Consider the following 17,881-nt stretch of genomic DNA (forward strand, 5'->3'; position numbering starts at 1 on the left):
TTTTTACAATTAATAATATAATTTTAATTTATATATATATATATATATAATTTGAATAATATAATATATTTTGAATTTAAAGGAACTATTTATTTAATTTATAATTCTTAAATATTAATAATATTTTAATAGTTTAATATTTTTCTAACTAATTCTTAAAGTTAATTTAATTAATAAGAATATTATCCATTATAAATTTAATAAAATTTTAAGTAATCTATTTTAATAATACAATGTATTATTTGAAATTTTTTATTTCATTAATATTTTAATATCAATTAATTAAATTTGAATTTATTATTTTTATTTTGTGCTTAAAAATGTAAAATTATTATTTTAATAATCTTCCTACTATTTATCTAATATTTAAATTTATTATTTTAATAATTCTTATCTTGAAATTCATCTTATTATGTTTTTAAATATTCTTTTAGATTTTGTTAACAAACTTTAAAATTAATTTAACTAATAAAATTATCATATAATTTATATCCTCATTTAAATTTTTTTAATCCTATCACATTTTGATAACCTTGTAATTTTCTTAACTAATTATAAAATTAATTTAAATTATAAATTTATCATCTATTTTAAAAATTAAATTTAATAGCATTGTCAACTATTTTAAAAATTAAAAATTATTTAAATAATTTAAAGATTTCAAGATATTTTAGACTATCTTTGTATTTTTACTTTTTTTATTTTTATATATAATATAAATAAATAGTTTAATGTCAATCCTTTTATTTCATCAATTAAAAAAATTGAAGTATTGAATTTTAAATATATATATATATAATTTAATATATTTTAAGTATGTAAAAATAATTTTATCTAAATTAAATAAGGCTTATGATTAATAAAAAATTAATTATGATTAATTTATCGATTATATTAAATATTTGATAATGTGAATGGTGAGAAGTGGTACGTAAGCATAGGGGTTAACAGTATTCGGTTCAAATTGAAAAAATCGATCGAACCGAATTGATTTGAAAATTTGATTCAGTTATTTATATATTTCGGTTTGGTTCGATTTTTAATTTCAGAAATTTTAGTTATTTCAATTCGGTTTAATTTTGATCAGAAAAAACTGAAAAAATCGAACCGAATCGATTAGTGATAATAATATATTTTTTCAATAATATAAAGAAATTAAATCATATTAAAATTAAAATATTTTAATTAAATTTTAAAATATTAAAATAAAGTGTAAAAAATAAAAAATTATTAAAAATCGAAATTGATCAAATCGAACCGAATCAGACTGGTTCGATTCGATTCAATTTTTGATCAAAATCAGTTCGGTTCGATTTTTATAAACACTAAAATTTCGATTTTTAGTTTTCTCAATTCGACTCAGTTTTTTATCAAAATCAATTCAGTTCGATTTTTATAAACACTAAAATTTCAATTTTTAATTTTCTTAATTCGATTCGATTTTGAACCGAACCGACCAAATGTTGACCCTACTTAAAAGCATCAAGTTTACCTTTTTACTCCTATAAATACTGAGTACTTTCCCTAGCTATTTCATATCAGCCACCTCTTAATAGATAAGATTCTTTTGATAGTTTTTACTTTTTTTGAAAAGAAAATTTAAGAAATTTTATTTTTATGGAGGGACAATAACTTGTTAATTATTAAAAAATAACTTGTTATCTATTAATTTGTAGTATCTATTTTTTTTATATCCTTTTAAGAATTATTTAATATTTAAATGTGTTATTTAATAATCTCATCTCAAAATTTAGATTTTTTATAATCTATGTATCTCAAAATTTAAAAATTTTTATTAAATTAATTTAAATAATGAAATTACTAATTGTTCACTTTAAAATTTATTATCAAAATTATTATTTATATTCTTTTTTATAATTATTTAATATTTATGTATTATTTTAGCAATCCTATCTTTACATTTTGATTTTTTTAATATTCATATTTATCCTAGAATTTAAATTTGTTTATTAATTTAAATATTATAAGTATTATTCATTTTAAAATGTACAGTCAATTTTAAATAATTAAATAAATTGAGGATATAATTATTAATTTCTATATTCTTTTGTTTCTATATATATATAATATAGATAAATAATTATTTTAATCATAACAAAATATAGGCGTACCACAAAAATCTTTTAAGAAATTTTTTTGTTTATATCCTTTTAAGAATTATTTAATATTTAAATGTGTTATTTAAAATTTATTAATTAAAATTTATTAATTAATCTCTTAATTTTAAAAAAATATATTAAAAAATTTATTAATTATTATTTAAATTTTATAATTTTTTTAAAAATACATTTTAAAAAATTACTATTTAATTTTTATAATATTTAAAATTTTATTACATAATCCCTTAATTTGAAAAAATATAATATTCAAAATTTTAAAAATTAACTAATTAAAATTTTCATTAATTTTAGCTTTTAATGTATTTTTTTAAATTATAAGTGTTAAATAGTAAAATATTAAATGATTATAATTAATAAAAATTAATTAATAATTTTTTAAAATTTTAAATATATTTTAATATATTTTTTAAAATTGAAAATTCAATTTTTTATATCATAAAAATTAAATAATAAGATTTTATATAATTTTCCACTATTATTATTTTTTCCTACATGGATTTTATGCACTTACCGAAAACTTGTAGCTTTGGATTAGAAAATTATACCTATCATTACCCAAAATAGATTTATTTCTATTTTAATATAGATTTTAAAAAATGCAAATCATATATTTTATCTATTTGTTAATATACCATTAATTTATATGCTTCGTGAAAATTGAAGGATTTATATTACTAAATTATTTTAAAAGTAATAAATTTTATTTTTACATATTAAATAGGAATTCATTAAAAAAAATAAAAAATCAATTATTATTTTAAAAAAGTATAACTATAAAAGGAATATTTTATGAACGTTAGGTTTAAAGAAACACGTTGAGATTTGACATTTTCCGGTTAATGGATGGATAAGGATTCTTCTTTGTTCCATTCCCACGATGACACAGGTAAACTCACAATTATAATAATATTAAGTAAATAGTAAATTATTTTTGAGTTGGTATATTAAAATCAATACACATTTTTTATTTTTAAAATTTAGCAGTTTAATTTTTATATTTGAATTTCATTAAATTAAAGTTTTTCTTATCTAATTTCTATTAATTATTTTCAAATGGCTAAAATATATTTTTAAATATATAATATATTTTAATTCTTAGTTTATATAAAAATTAATAATTATGTCTTTCAATTTATTAAAAAATAAATTAATTTAAAAATAAAAAAATGCATATTAACTCTGTCATACTTTAATGATGTAAAAATATATAATTACTTAAATGAAATAATGATGATTTGGAAAAAAATTAATTATGATTAATTAATTGATTATATTAGATATTTGATAATGTGAATAACCAAAATCCTAATTAAGCATTACAATTCCTACTCATCCTTTAGAAAAAATCTGATAAAGATTTTGTTTCTGTTTTATATTCTTATCAGTTTACCTTTTTAATCCTATAAATACCAGTCTTTTCTGCTATTTCATATCATCCATTACTCTCTCATTTCTTCAGCTTCTTTGATTTCCCAGTTATCATTATGAAGATGGATATTGATTTGTTCCCAAGGTTGGCCAAGAAGGAGTTTGGAGGAGATGGCGGCTCATACTTCGCCTGGTGCCCTTCTGAGTTGGCAATGCTGCGCGAAGGGAACATTGGTGCAGCCAAGCTTGCTCTTGAGAAGAATGGCTTTGCTCTTCCTCGTTACTCTGATTCTGCAAAGGTCGCTTATGTTCTTCAAGGTAGCCCCTTTTTTGTATTTTTCTTGTTGGGGATTTCAAATTTTGTTATCCGGGTCTTCTCTTTTGTTTTCATTATTGATTGATTGGGTTTTCTTACTGAGATCTTGCTTTAGATGGGTTCTAAAGTAAGATCAACAAAGATGATGGATTCTCTTTAATTCGGTTCTACTAGTGGATGAATCGATGATCGTCGTAGCTAACTTGTTTGATTTAATGTTACTGGGCGGTTTTCTGTAAATCTGAATCATTTAATTTTAATTTTTGTCAGGAAATGGTGTCGCCGGAATTGTCCTGCCTGAGAAAGAAGAAAAGGTCGTACCAATCAAGAAGGGTGATGCCATAGCCCTTCCTTTTGGTGTTGTGACATGGTGGTTCAATAAAGAGGACACTGAGTTGGTTGTGCTGTTACTTGGCGATACATCAAAAGGCCACAAAGCCGGTGAATTTACTGATTTCTTCTTGACTGGTTCCAGTGGAATTTTCACTGGCTTCTCTCCTGAATTCGTGAGCCGAGCATGGGATGTGGATGAAAAAACAGTGAGTACCCTTGTTGGAAACCAGACAGGCAAAGGCATTGTCAAGCTACCTGCATCATCTAAGATGCCTGAACCCAAGAAGGAGACCCGTTGTGGCTTGGTTTACAACTGTGAAGAAGCTCCATTAGATGTTGACATTAAGAATGGTGGAAGGGTTGTAGTCTTGAACACCAAGAACCTTCCTTTGGTTGCTGAGGTTGGCCTTGGTGCTGATCTTGTGAGGTTAGATGGAGGTGCCATGTGCTCTCCTGGGTTTTCTTGTGACTCTGCTCTGCAGGTGACTTACATTGTCAGAGGAAGTGGCCGTGTTCAGGTTGTCGGAATTGATGGCCGGAGAGTCTTGGACACTACAGTTAAGGCCGGAAACCTCTTCATTGTTCCAAGGTTTTATGTAGTTTCAAAGATTTGTGATCCTGATGGAATGGATTGGTTCTCAATCATCACAACTCCCAAGTGAGTTTTGAGTTTCTGGTTCTTGATTGATGTGTTCCTTCCATTTTTAATGGCTAATTTTGTGTTAGTACTCACCATTGTTGATTTTTTTTTTTTTTTTTTTTTTTTTTTTGCAGCCCTATATTCACCCATTTGGCTGGTAGGACTTCTGTGTGGAAGGCTTTATCACCTGAAGTGCTTGAAGCATCATTCCAGGTTTCTTCTGAAGTTGAGAAGCTTTTCCGGTCAAAGAGAACCTCTGATGAAATTTTCTTCCCACCCCCGAACTGTTGAATCATTAGCTAGCTTGTTGTTAAGCTCTTGCAGTTTAGTGGTTTCAATAAATTAGGCTCTCTCTGTTTCTGCTCCCTCTGTGGATATGAATTCTGTTTCTAAGTTCAATGAAATTTCCTAGCTATGTTTTATCTCTAAATTTCCACATCTAAACTGCCTCTTTTTCTTTTTTTAATTATCTGGTATTGTCTTGTTCATGGCTTAGTTTCCCATTCTAAAATCACATGTAGAAAATAAATCATATGTGTGGTCCCCTGCATCAAGCTCGATTCCCCACCTCCACTGCTAACCTCTCCGTGTCTCATTACGCTTTTATCCTATAAATATTTAGGATAATTCAGGGTATAGTCCAATCAGAAGATTAAATTTAAAAATTAAATTGATTAAAAAAATAAAATTTTAGTTGGTATGATGGATCCACTCAATAATTTTTCATTTCTTAAAATTACGTGGTTACACCATTCTATTATTAGGTTTTCTGAGAATTTAATCCACCTATTTCATAAAATAAATCAGATTAATTTAAGAAGAAATTTATGTTTTTTAATATAAAGAGTACTGTTTTAAACTACTCAATACATGCAATTCGCATTATTTAAATAACGTAACCTTACAATCCACTCAACATGTAAATCATCTTATTTTCAAAATTTAAATACCATAATATCAAATAATCGATATGTCTAATCTGATTTATCCAATAATTAAAAACATATTATTTATTTGAAAGATTTAAATTCAAATTTCGTACCCCAATTTTTCATTAAAAAGAAGTAATTTATTTTATACTTATATATATATGTATTTGATTTATCACACTCCACTCACTAGTTTTCAGCAGCACAATTATCAAATTATAAATATTTGTTATCACTAATTTATGGATAGTGGTTGAAAAAACCAGCTTTGATGGTCAACTTTTAATTATGGGGTTACATCATGATTCTCTATAGTTGGAAAAATATCTCAGCCAACTAAGTAATGTTTTTCTCGTTTCTTCAAAAATAATTTATTTATCAAATATATTTATAATTCTGAGAGTTTAAGAAAAATTTAAAAATTATATTTTTCAAATTTTAAAAAATATATTAAAATATTATCAAATTTTTAAAAATTTATTAATTAAGTATTTCATTAAATTTATTTATTAAATATTAAAAAAATTATTAATTGATTTCTTATTTTAATTTTTTTATAATATTTAATTATTAAAATTAATGATAAGATTAATTAATAATTTTTTTAAAATTTTAAAAATATTTTAATATATTTTTTAAAATTAAAAAAAATTAATTAATAAAATAATTGGAAGGAAGGAAAATGGAAACGAGAATAATCTTAGCACTAATACACTTCAAACGTTAAAAAGCCTTCAATAACTAAACAAAGATTTTGTTTAATTGTTGATTTTAAGATTATATTTAGGTTATATTTGTTTATGAATATTTTTTATATTTATAAAATTAAAAAATTAGGAAATGAAAGATAATTTTCTGATTAAAAAGAAATTAAATTATTTTTAAGGAAATTATCATTTTATAAAATTTTAACACCTTATTAACATCACTAAACATAAATTTATTAATATCTTTATTTTTAAACCCTATAATCAAACAATGAAAAATAAAGAACTTTCATGAAAAATATTTTGTATAAAAATATATATAAAATATAAATTAATTTTCATGAAGCATTAATTTTATATAGTTTAAGAGAAATTTTAAATAAAAAAAATGCTTGAGACTGAAATTGAATTTAGCGGATGGAAGAGGGAAGAGAGAAAGGATACGATGAGGGAGAATAAGGGCAACTATTTTTTTATATTTTTAATTTTTTAAATAAAATAAATATTTTATTATCTCTTATTTAAAATTAAAACATCAAGGATTCGTGTTTTTTTCTTTTTCAATTTAAGAATTCTGTACTGTAAATAGGGTGAATGAATATAGATTTATACAGATTTTAAATTTATTTATTTTAAATGTCATATAAAAAAATTTTTAATTAAAAATTTTATTTAAAAAAATTTAAAAGAAAAAATAAATAATGATATTAAAGTTTATGAATAATACTATTATAATGCTCCAAATTTATCCAACAAATTTTATTGCTTAAAAATAAATTAATTAAAGTTTTTAAAAAAATTAATTCCAATATTTGATTTAGTGAACCGTTACATCCGTCATTTACCTTTCTGTTAATAAAAAAAAAAAGCAATAAATATATAAAATTCATTAAAAAGTATAAATATGCCTTATATTGACAACATTTATCTTTTAAATATTTCTTCAAATTAATTTCCTGACAAAATTAAAATTTTAATCGGATAATGAAAATTTCTAAGCGTTTGAATCTTTTGATTGATTTTTGAATTGCTGACAATAAAAATATGAAAAATTAAATATTTAAATTTAAAATAATAACGATGTATTAATAATTTGCCACTATTTTTTTTAAAGAATTACTATCATGTTATTAATTTTAAATTCATTAATTTATTTATATTTTAAAATTAATTAATGAAATTATATTTGTATTTTATAAAATTAAAAATTTTAATTATTATGCTAAATAAATTATTAATTTTATAAATAATATATTTAAAATTATAGTGATTAAAAAAATAAATTTTTTAAGTAAAACAATAAATATTTAAATTTTATAAAATATAAAATTATTTTTAATTAAATTATTTTAAAATAGGAGTCATTTAGTAAATTTGTTAAAAATTTAGAATTTAATAGTAAGAGAGAAAAAACATTAAAGAACGGACATTTCATTAGACGACGTGTCGTAGGAATAGAGAATTTTCCTCTTAAAATTTCCTCCAAGCACATGGCAGAGTAAGAAAATGGCGCCATTAAAATCTCTGGAGGCTCGGTACCCTCTTTTGGACTCCAATTTCCAATCCTTTTGTGCTTCAAATGGCATTTTCACAGGTTAGATTTCCGTTCCATCTCTTACTTTGAACTCCTCGTTCTTTCCATTTTTGTTTTGGCGGGTCGGGGGTTTGAATTCCTGCTTCACAATGCTTGATTGCCTGGAAATTCGAGGAGAAAAAGCAATTTTTATGGGAAGAAATAAGATTGCTGATACGTTTCAGATCTAATTTCTCTGTTTGTTCATGTCTAGTCGAAGATTTCCTCCTACATGACCTCAGTGTGTTGACTGCATTTGCAGAACAACAGCCAAACTCAGATAGATTGAAAGAGGTAAGGTTTAGGTTTCTTGTTTTATACTAATTTTTTTTATTAATGTTCAATTGGGTCGAATTGTTCAATTGTGTTTATTGATCAATTGCTATGTTGAGCAATCAGGGGATCACCCAACTCCTTTCTATCATAGACAGGCAGCACCAGCCATGGTTGAATGGCTTGCAGTTGTTGGAAGATGCTAGACAGAATAAACATGTTTTATCTACTGGATTTGAGGAGTAAATTTTCTCGTTTGCATTATTACTTTATAAATTTTTGACAAGTGAAAACAGATGTTGCTCTAGGATGTATGTTTACTTCTGTGTCAGGATTGATAAGCTTCTTGGAGGTGGAGTGCGGGAGGGACAGTTGACAGAACTGGTTGGGCCATCGTCATCCGGTAAAACCCAAGTAAGACCTATTCTCATTCACAGAATTAGGCGCACAAAATTTACTTTTGATGTGAGCTTTTTGTGAATCTAGTAAGAGCTAAGCTTGGTATGTAATCACTGTATCAAATGCAATCTCTTCACCTTCCACAGCAATGCATATTTATAGGCTTTCAATGTTTAATATTTATATGTACTTAGTTGCTCTCTCAAATTCTTGGTTATGTTAAGCTTTGCTTACGAGTAGCTGCAAATGTTGCGATACAACACGTGGGTAGAGTTATTTTCATGGATACAGGCAACTCTTTCTCACCACGACGTATTGAACACTTTATTCATCAGATCTCTGATTCTGTATTAAGTGAGGTCAAATACATTTTTGTTTTGTTCTCTTCCTATATTGTTTCCTTGTTTCTTTAGTCTACCATCCTCATCTGTGAACATCTTCTACATCTACCTTTCCCTTGTTAATTTGTGTTGCATTCCCAAAACATTGTTCAGAAGGTAATGAGCAACATATTGTGCTACTCTACATTTGATATATTTTCAATGTTCGATGTGCTACAGCAGCTAGAGAACAGTTTGAAATCTCAGGTATCCATTAGGAATTTAAGATGAAGCAGTCTATCTTATGACCTTTTGTGAACATTTCATTTCATGCCAATCAACATTTATTGCTCGTTCAGGGGCCCAAAGGAGATTGTAAAGTACAAATGCTAATTGTTGATTCAATCTCATCATTGATAACTCATGTCCTTGGAGGAAGTGGTCCACAAGGTATACACTCTTCTATGTACAACAAATTTTCCTTGTTATATTAGGTTATAAGTTTCTACCTATGTGAAGTTTTCACTTAGTATGAGGAAGAGGAAGACAAATCCTCTTCTTCTCAAACAGAAGCCTTCGGTGGTCCATATTGAACCAAAAAACTAAAAAGATTGGAAAATTTAAGCTGCTTGTTCTTCTTTGACTCTTTCTCTCCATCTCTCTCTCTCTATATGTATGTTCAAATTATATTGTGTTGTTGGATGGAATTCGGGAGATGTATGTTTAACTATCTTGTTTAAGTCATGAACTGTTATGATGTTTATGGATTTTGCTTTAACTCAATTAATATTCATAAACGGGTGGCAGACCAGTTCATGGGTTCATGTCTATCATAAAAAAGAATGGAAAAATTACAGACCTTAGACGTTGGTGCAATGTGGTTTTATGTGTATTATCATTTTTCATTGTTGCAATACCATCCAAGCGATTTATATTCAAGATCTATTATTGCTTTCTTATTGGACCATTTTAGTTTTGAATTCAAAAATGATATTAGGATGGTCATGTAACCTGGTCATTGTCCATTTCTAATAATTTGATCTTCTGGGTTCTCCATTTTATTGGAGAAGCTGGTACTTCTACTTTTTCATTTTACCATGAGCATGTGTTGTGTAAAGATAGAAATCATTGCATTTTCACTTCAAAGTGCCTAGGATAACTATGACAACTCTGGAAAAATAGACGAGTCAGCTCCTGGACATTTCCTGATTTGAATAACTACCCAAGTCCAAATAAAATAGTTAGAAGCAACACAATTTCATCCTTGCCTGTATTAAAGCAAATTCCTTTCCACTTTTTAATATCAAATGGACTGTAAATATCTTGCATCTTTGACTAGTGTATCATATTCCTATCTAGTGTTTTATATACAATGCATTCCTTGTTCCATAATGTCATTTTTCTTGATAAAATTTGACTAGTGTATCATATTCTGTGATGTTATTTTTCTTGTTCCATCCAAGCAAGGAATGTGGTCTTTATTTTCTTCATTTATCATCTCATAGGTCTGTGCTTGTATTAATCCAGCTAATTCTTTAATTAAAAAGAGATACTTAATATTTATATATATATATATATATATATATAAAGGATGGGGAACATGAAATCTTAGCCTTTTATCCTCTTCACTTGTCAATGTTACTTTGCTGAAATCCTGTAAATTCATTCCATCATATTGCTGGCAGAAAGTTGGTTTATTCCTTTGAAATTTGTCATGTGGAACCAGCTTGCTTATAGAATATGTTTATGCTTGGTGGGTTAATACAGGACATGCTCTGATGACAGCTGCTGGCTTTTTATTGAAGAAGTTAGCTCATGAGCATAATATTGCAGTGCTGGTAAGTTGCTCTTGAAATTACAAGATGAGTTGAATGCTGGACATTATATGGCATCATTTTTCCTTTATCTGATTACACTTCTCCTGTAGTTTTTAATTATTTTATTCGGTGATCATTCTCTTTCATCTGTCAAATCAGTCTTATTCTCCTTGTATTGCTAATAATCTTTGAAAAACTGCCTACCCAGATTTAAAGTGACATTGATGTTATCTTTTGAACATATCTTTTTATGAACTAATTCCTTCTTAAACTTAGCTTGCCCATAGGAACATAATTTTTGTTGATTATTATCAGAGACTTAGAAGTATAGTGTTATTTTTCAAAACCATCGTGGTACATGTTCATGGACTGATTGCTATGCTAAGGATCAGGTGGTAAGAAAGTTTGTCTTCCTTGAGAATAACTTTTAAATTTTTGTTGAAGGTGACTAATCATATGGTGGCTGGAGAGGGAGGTACTCTTAAACCAGCTCTTGGAGAGAGTTGGAAGAGCATTCCACATGTGAGGCTTCTGCTTTCCCGTGACCCGGGAAACAAAATCTCCAATATTTCCATACTAAAACACCCTTCCCTAGTAAGTTATTTCCATTTTTTGCTTTTTATTTGATGTTTATACACGGACTAATAGTGTATGGTTTGCTATCACATCTCTTCTCATTTCCATGTTAATATGCCCTTTTTAGTCTACTGGAAAATTAGAACTTAGAATATTGATTCTCATTTTCAGGCTTCTGGTGAGGTTGCAAGATTTGTGATTGATGACTAACTAAAGGATTGGTTTGTAACTTTTTCTTATTGTTGTATCCAACAGTATTTCAGGCTTTTCTTAGTAATAAATCTGGCACACATGGTTTTTTCTTTAGTTGCCTGCTTTTTCCAAAAAAAAAAAAAGATTTAATTGCACAAATTTGAACATGGGAGAAAGAGCATTTTAATTATGGGATTGGTTCGTAAGTAATCGATTTTGTTCAGTTGTACCTAATGGGGGTACAAAAACAAGAACTTCTTGATGTCTCCCGCTTTCTGATTTCAAAAGCAGTGAAGAACCTGCAGAAAAAGATAAAAGTGAGGCAAAGAGATTGCTTACCTTTAATGTTGATATATCTTTCAGTAATCACTCTGACCTTCAAATTAATCAATAATTTTCTTGATCTTGTTAAATGAAACTGTATGAGAGTTTAGTAGACAAAGAGATTGCTTACCTTTAATGTTGATATATCTTTGTTTATATAATCCAAGAGAATTTGGGTAGTTGTCTGTTTTGAATCTAGTATTACTAGCTTGTAGATCCCTTTAATATATATATATATATATATATATATATATATATATATATATATATTAAAAGTTAATTTACATTATGATCCATAGAAATTAATAAAATTTACAATATAATTTATGTTTATTTATTATTATGTTTTTTAACTAATAAATAATGTAGTTTTTAAATTTTAATTCTATTAATAGAATATTTATTAAATTGATTATTAGTCATAAAAAAATAAATGAAATCTGAATTTTTAATTTCAATTTTCTTAGTTTTTAGTATATAACAATATATTTTATAGCAATTTTATATTAAAATTTTTTCTTGCTATATTAACCTCTAATCTTTAAACTTTAATTTTTTTTAATTTTTAATTTATATCAAAACATTTATATTAATTTTAAATTAAATATATTTTCACTATGTTGATTTGAACTTTTAATTTTTAAATTTATTAATTTTTAATTTATAATAAAATATTTTATTGCAGCTGTATTTTAAATTTTTTTTTTATTTTTTTCAAATTTATATAATTTTTTAAAATATATTAATTGGTAGATGTAGGAATAAAAAAATAAAATATAAACACTTAAATTAAATTATTTATATTACCATGATATAAAAAATTTAATGCAATATAATTTAGTTCGTAAAATTTTATTATATTGATAGAATAGTTATTTAATTAAATTCAATGAAATAAAATTAAAGGTTCAAGTGTATATAATGGAGAAAATATTTAATATTAATTTATTATAAATATTTTAATATAAATTAAAAATTTAAAATTTAAAATTTTATAAAATGGAGAAAATATTCAATAGAGGATTGGAAATAGTCTTTTCTAATTTGTTACTGCAAATGATTAGCAAAGAGTGACAACCTAGTAATGCGTATATAAATTCTCATATCTCCAAGCAACAACAACATTAGGGCTCACTCTTTTGGACTTTGCATCAACCAATAACTAAATTTAAGAAGACAAAAAACTAGAGTAGTGTATATTCCACACACACACACACAAAAATCATTGGTCCGTCCTGCAATTTGCTGTTTAAATTGTCATTTATTTTAATAAAATTTATCAAAATACATTTTACAATATCTATAGTTAAGTTCTTAAGATTTTTTTTTATTTATTTAAATTTCATATTTCAAAATAAATATATCATATAATAAATATAGTATAATGTTAGTCAGATAATATTTCATAAATTGAAAATAAAATATTTTACAATATTATTTCAGTATTTCATCTAAAAAAAATTACTTATCATAAAAATATATATTTCTATATAGGTTTATAGAATTTGTCAGTTTAAATTATATTATCTATTTACTAATTGAAATTTAATTTTAAGTTATAATATTACTATTTTTTATGTATAATGATATTAATAAATTACCAAAGTTTAAGAAGTAACTTTTTAAAAATAATAATTTTTATTTAAAATTAAATTAATTTAATTTTAAATTAATCTGACCAAATGTTATTACCATCAAACAATTTAATTATAAAGTCAAAATCTAATTAAAAGCTATCCTGTTTAATTTATTGCTAGCTAATTGACATGGACGTTTTAGACTATATGTAAAAGATATTTGCAAAATTTTCAATTAAGCAATCTCCAACTTTTATTCAATGCTGGCAATACAAACTAACAAGTTGAGGTTGTGTTGACACGAAAACAATTAAGATTCACACATAATTAACGAATAGCATCAAATTTAACTAAAAATATAATTTTTTATTATATGACACAATATAAATAATACATATATTAAATTAATTTAATACAATATAATTGATTTAATACAAATAAATTTTATTAATTTTATTTTTTATAAAAAAAAAATTAACAAAACTTATGAGATGAAAAAATACTATTTTCGTTCAAACAGCTATAACTTCAATCCTTTAAAATTTTAATAAGATCCGGTGCATTAATGTTAGTATAATAAAATGATAATTTCGACATGAAAATTAACTGGAATATACTTATTCATGTATTAAATTTAATCATTTTTTAAATAAAATTAAAAAATAAATCCTATTATTTTTAAAATTCTTATGTTATATAAGGATAAAAGCTTCTATTTTTGTCTAGTAAATTAAAGTTAAAAAATGAATTGTAACTAAATTGATATTTATAAAAAAAATTTTAATTAAATAACATAGCGATTGAAAAATTTTCCAGCGACTTACCCAAAAAAATAGTGCATAATTGGTTTGGCACCAAAAGGCTAGGGGCGAAAATACATATGAATGAATTGAATATATGAAATAAAAATTTGATAAATTAATTAGGTAATAAATTTTAAATAAAAAATATAAAAGTATAAAAAATCAAGAGTCTGTACAATCAAGCCCAGCAGGGCTGAACACAAAACACACCAGGGCCTAGCCCTCTGCACAGAAGTCAAAAAGAAAAAAAAAAAAAGCTGAGTTTTTATTGGATGCTTTTAATACATATGCAAACTTTTTTCACACTTATATTTTACAAGATGGAAAGTGCAATAAAAGAGAGAATGTGTATACTGATTGGTTCAGTAGTTAAAAACATATTATTTACCATTTCAAAAAAAAAAAAAACATATTATTTATTCAAGAAATTCATATTCAAATCCGCATAATTGGAAGCAAGTAGTTATCAGAATTCATTGTGCACGAGTGGCGGCACATGTATGGATCTTATGCATCGTCGGAAGCATTGCGAGGACTGAAACGTGCTATTGGAACGCACACAAGGTCATGGGCTAAAGGAGCCGTGATTCCAGGCTTTTCAGTCATATCAACTGCATTATCACCGTCAACTTCCGATGACCGTGAACTCACCACCTTCCAATCGAAGCACTGAATCATCGATGCCAATGTAATAGGCAAAATCTGCATAGCTGAGGACATGCCAGAGCAATTCCTTCTTCCGGTACCAAATGGCAATAACTGATAATGTTGGCCTCTAACATCTACGGGACCCGCCCAGTAACTTTGATCATTGCCGCTTGCCGGTAAAAATCTTTCAGGCCGAAACTCTAATGGGTTCTTCCAGGTTTCAGGATCTCTGCCAATGGACCACAGGTTTACGATCAGCAAGGTGCCCTTAGAGATTGTGTAGTCTTTCACTTTGCATTCTTCAATGGAACTTCTAAGGATTAGTGGAATTGGTGGGTGAAGCCTAAATGTTTCCTTTATAATTGCTTGGAGATATGGAAGATTTGAAACATCAGATTCTTGCACTAGCCTTTGTTTCCCTACAACTCTTTCAAGCTCTTCCCTTGCTTTCTTCAGCTCCATTGGATGATTGATCATCTCTGCTACTGCCCATTCAATTGCTACTGCTGTTGAATCTGTACCAGCTGTCAGGTAGTCCTGCACAGACTCCCATTCTTCAATGATTAGTGGTTGGTAAGCTTTTAACGCTGAGAGATTATGTTGAGAAATTTGTGAAAAATATATAAATAATTTTGAAAATTTTTTTATAAAACTAAATAATATTAAGGACTTACCATAACTAAGCCTTTCAAATGATCTCTGCTTAGTTGCATCTCTGAGTTTTTGTCTTCCATGATATCAAGCAGAAGGTCAAGAAAATCCTTCGCAGATCCATTTTCACTTCTATAGTTCTTCTCCTTTCTTTCTTCTTGACGCTTTGTGATAATTTTCTCTAACAAAACATCATATCGCCCACGAATTCCCTCCAGCTTCTTTCGAAACCCTTGCAAATCCCAGTTCCTTAGAAACCATATAAAATCAGAAATATTAAATTCTCCAAAAACCGCTGTCACCTCTCTGACCAGTTTTATGGCTTCTTCATCCTCATCGGCCGTCGATGAACGCCTTGAACTTAGTATCATCTGAGAGATTATGTTGTTTGTGAATCTTAATATCTCCTTTGTGACATTAACACTCTCGCCTGATTTGGACTTATCGAATAATAGTCCAAGAAAAGAATGCAACTCTTGGGTTCTTACAGGAAGAAACTTGTTGAGAGTATGGCTGCCTAAGAGCTCAGAAATGCTCAGTTTTTTAATGAAAATCCAGAGAGAGCCATAGGGTGCCAGTGGAGTCGCAGCATTATAAGTAAGATAATCGATGGCTTGGTTGAATATGCGATAAGAGAATGTAAGATCATGGGTCTTGAGAAATTCTTTAGCCATTTCAGGGTTGGAGACTACAACAGACTGGACTGAACCAAGGCGAAGATGCATGAAGGGGCCATGGCGAGAGGAAAGCTTGTGTAAGGCTTGGTGCATGAGAGGGTCTAGGAGATGGAGGTGGCCGATGATTGGTAAGGCCAGTGGACTTGGAGGAAGGTGCACGCGGTGGCCGTGTAATGTGATGTGAAAGATGGTTCTGAGAAGAAAGTAGGAGAGGAGAAAGAGAATGGCGTAGAATACGAGGTCCTGAAGAATCATCTTAGTTATTTTCTTCTCTTTGTTTTTAATAGTGTGTTGCCAAGAAAATGTTGGTTTGGGCATGGATGGGTTGAGCAAGTATTTATATAAACAGGAATCGAGAAAGATCTACCTACCCCCATTTTGCAGGAAATTTTAGCCTGATTTCTACTTGACACCTAATTTTAATGCATACAAACATTTATTAACTAATGTTTAATCGTCAGTTGAAAAAGGATACATAGAGTAGGAGCGACGCAGAATTAAATGTTATGGGACTACACTAATAAATATTTTTTTTAATGAAAATTTGAGAGTAAAATTTTTCAAATTTATTCAAATAAATTCATTACTCAATTAAATCTGCGAGTTAAATCTGCGAGTGCACATGATTAAATTTAAATATTGAGTTTAAGCGAATCTATAAATAATAATTTTAAATTAATTAATATTTTAAAATAACAATTATTATAAAAAATAGTAATTAAAACTTTTATCATCCTACTCAATAGAATTAAATTTTATACTTAAAAAATTAGATTTTTTTTACTTTAATATTTAAGCTATTTTCACTAAATTAGTTCTACAATTAATTTTTAATATTAAAAGTGATAAAATAATTACTCTAAATAGAATCAGTATATTTGATTTAAATTAAAAAAAATCGATCAAATTAAATTAATTTAAAATTTTAGTTTGATTTTTTATTCATTTCAATTTGATTTGATTTTTAATTTTAAAATTTTAATTTATTTCGATTCTTAAATTTTGATTAAAAAATTAAATTGAACTGATTAGTGATAATAATATATTATTTTTAATAATATAGAAATTATGCCATAATTAAGATAGAAATATTTTAATTATATTTTAAAATATTAAAAATAAAGTGTAAAAAATAAAAATTTTATTAAAAAACTAAACTGATCAAATTAAATCGAATCGAATCAAACTGATTCAATTCAGTTTGATTTTTATTTAAAATCGATTCGATTTAATTTTTATAAATACTAAAATTTTAATTTTCAATTTATTCAGTTCAGTTTAATTTTGAACCAAACATACTAAATACTCGGCCTACACTAAATTTAATATAATAATTTAAAAAAGTTGGAGAATATTTTTAAAGATAAATAAATAAACTTTTTGCAGCTAAAATAAAATTTTTAATAATCTAGATAAATATAAAAAATAATTAGAGATTTATATATTATTTTTGCCAAGGCTAAAAATGTTATAAAAATCCAAATTTTCTATAAAAATAGATTTTTTTTTTAATTTTCATATATTATTACTGAATGATTAGGCAGTGGGTAGTAGATGAGGTGGAGATGTAAGAGAAAAAACAATGATCAGCGAATAGGCAGTCAAATTAAATTTATG

The 17,881-nt window shown here is 26.2% G+C and overlaps 3 protein-coding genes across 6 annotated transcripts; 2 read left to right on the forward strand and 1 right to left on the reverse strand.

Moving 5' to 3' along the window:
• The first annotated feature begins 3,511 nt into the window (after positions 1-3,511).
• Positions 3,512-5,228, forward strand: LOC110625923 (11S globulin seed storage protein Ana o 2.0101). Its single transcript, XM_021771622.2, has 3 exons — positions 3,512-3,827; positions 4,096-4,816; positions 4,933-5,228. The coding sequence occupies exons 1-3, from the start codon at positions 3,626-3,628 to the stop codon at positions 5,087-5,089; spliced, it is 1,080 nt and encodes a 359-aa protein (XP_021627314.1). The 5' UTR covers positions 3,512-3,625; the 3' UTR covers positions 5,090-5,228.
• Positions 5,229-7,873: 2,645 nt separating this feature from the next.
• On the forward strand, positions 7,874-11,698 carry LOC110626178 (DNA repair protein RAD51 homolog 4). 4 transcript variants are annotated; one of them, XM_021771950.2, is made up of 10 exons: positions 7,874-8,028; positions 8,222-8,301; positions 8,407-8,522; positions 8,613-8,694; positions 8,904-9,038; positions 9,174-9,266; positions 9,359-9,449; positions 10,767-10,837; positions 11,261-11,410; positions 11,564-11,698. In XM_021771950.2, exons 1-10 carry the CDS (start codon positions 7,941-7,943, stop codon positions 11,600-11,602), a joined length of 945 nt encoding a protein of 314 aa, XP_021627642.1. In that variant the 5' UTR covers positions 7,874-7,940; the 3' UTR covers positions 11,603-11,698. The 4 variants fall into 4 exon arrangements, with proteins under 4 accessions (XP_021627642.1, XP_021627644.1, XP_043817516.1 ...); XM_021771951.2 differs by having other exon boundaries at positions 7,901-8,028; positions 8,270-8,301; XM_021771952.2 differs by lacking the exon at positions 8,904-9,038.
• A 2,827-nt stretch (positions 11,699-14,525) lies between these two features.
• Positions 14,526-16,586, reverse strand: LOC110625897 (cytochrome P450 93B2). The gene is made up of 2 exons (XM_021771584.2): positions 15,611-16,586; positions 14,526-15,473 (listed from the first exon to the last, which is right to left on the reverse strand). The coding sequence occupies exons 1-2, from the start codon at positions 16,580-16,582 to the stop codon at positions 14,796-14,798; spliced, it is 1,650 nt and encodes a 549-aa protein (XP_021627276.1). The 5' UTR covers positions 16,583-16,586; the 3' UTR covers positions 14,526-14,795.
• Positions 16,587-17,881: the final 1,295 nt, after the last annotated feature.

The sequence above is a fragment of the Manihot esculenta genome, chromosome 11, assembly GCF_001659605.2.
Source record: "Manihot esculenta cultivar AM560-2 chromosome 11, M.esculenta_v8, whole genome shotgun sequence".
In the NCBI taxonomy this organism is placed as follows: domain Eukaryota; kingdom Viridiplantae; phylum Streptophyta; class Magnoliopsida; order Malpighiales; family Euphorbiaceae; genus Manihot; species Manihot esculenta.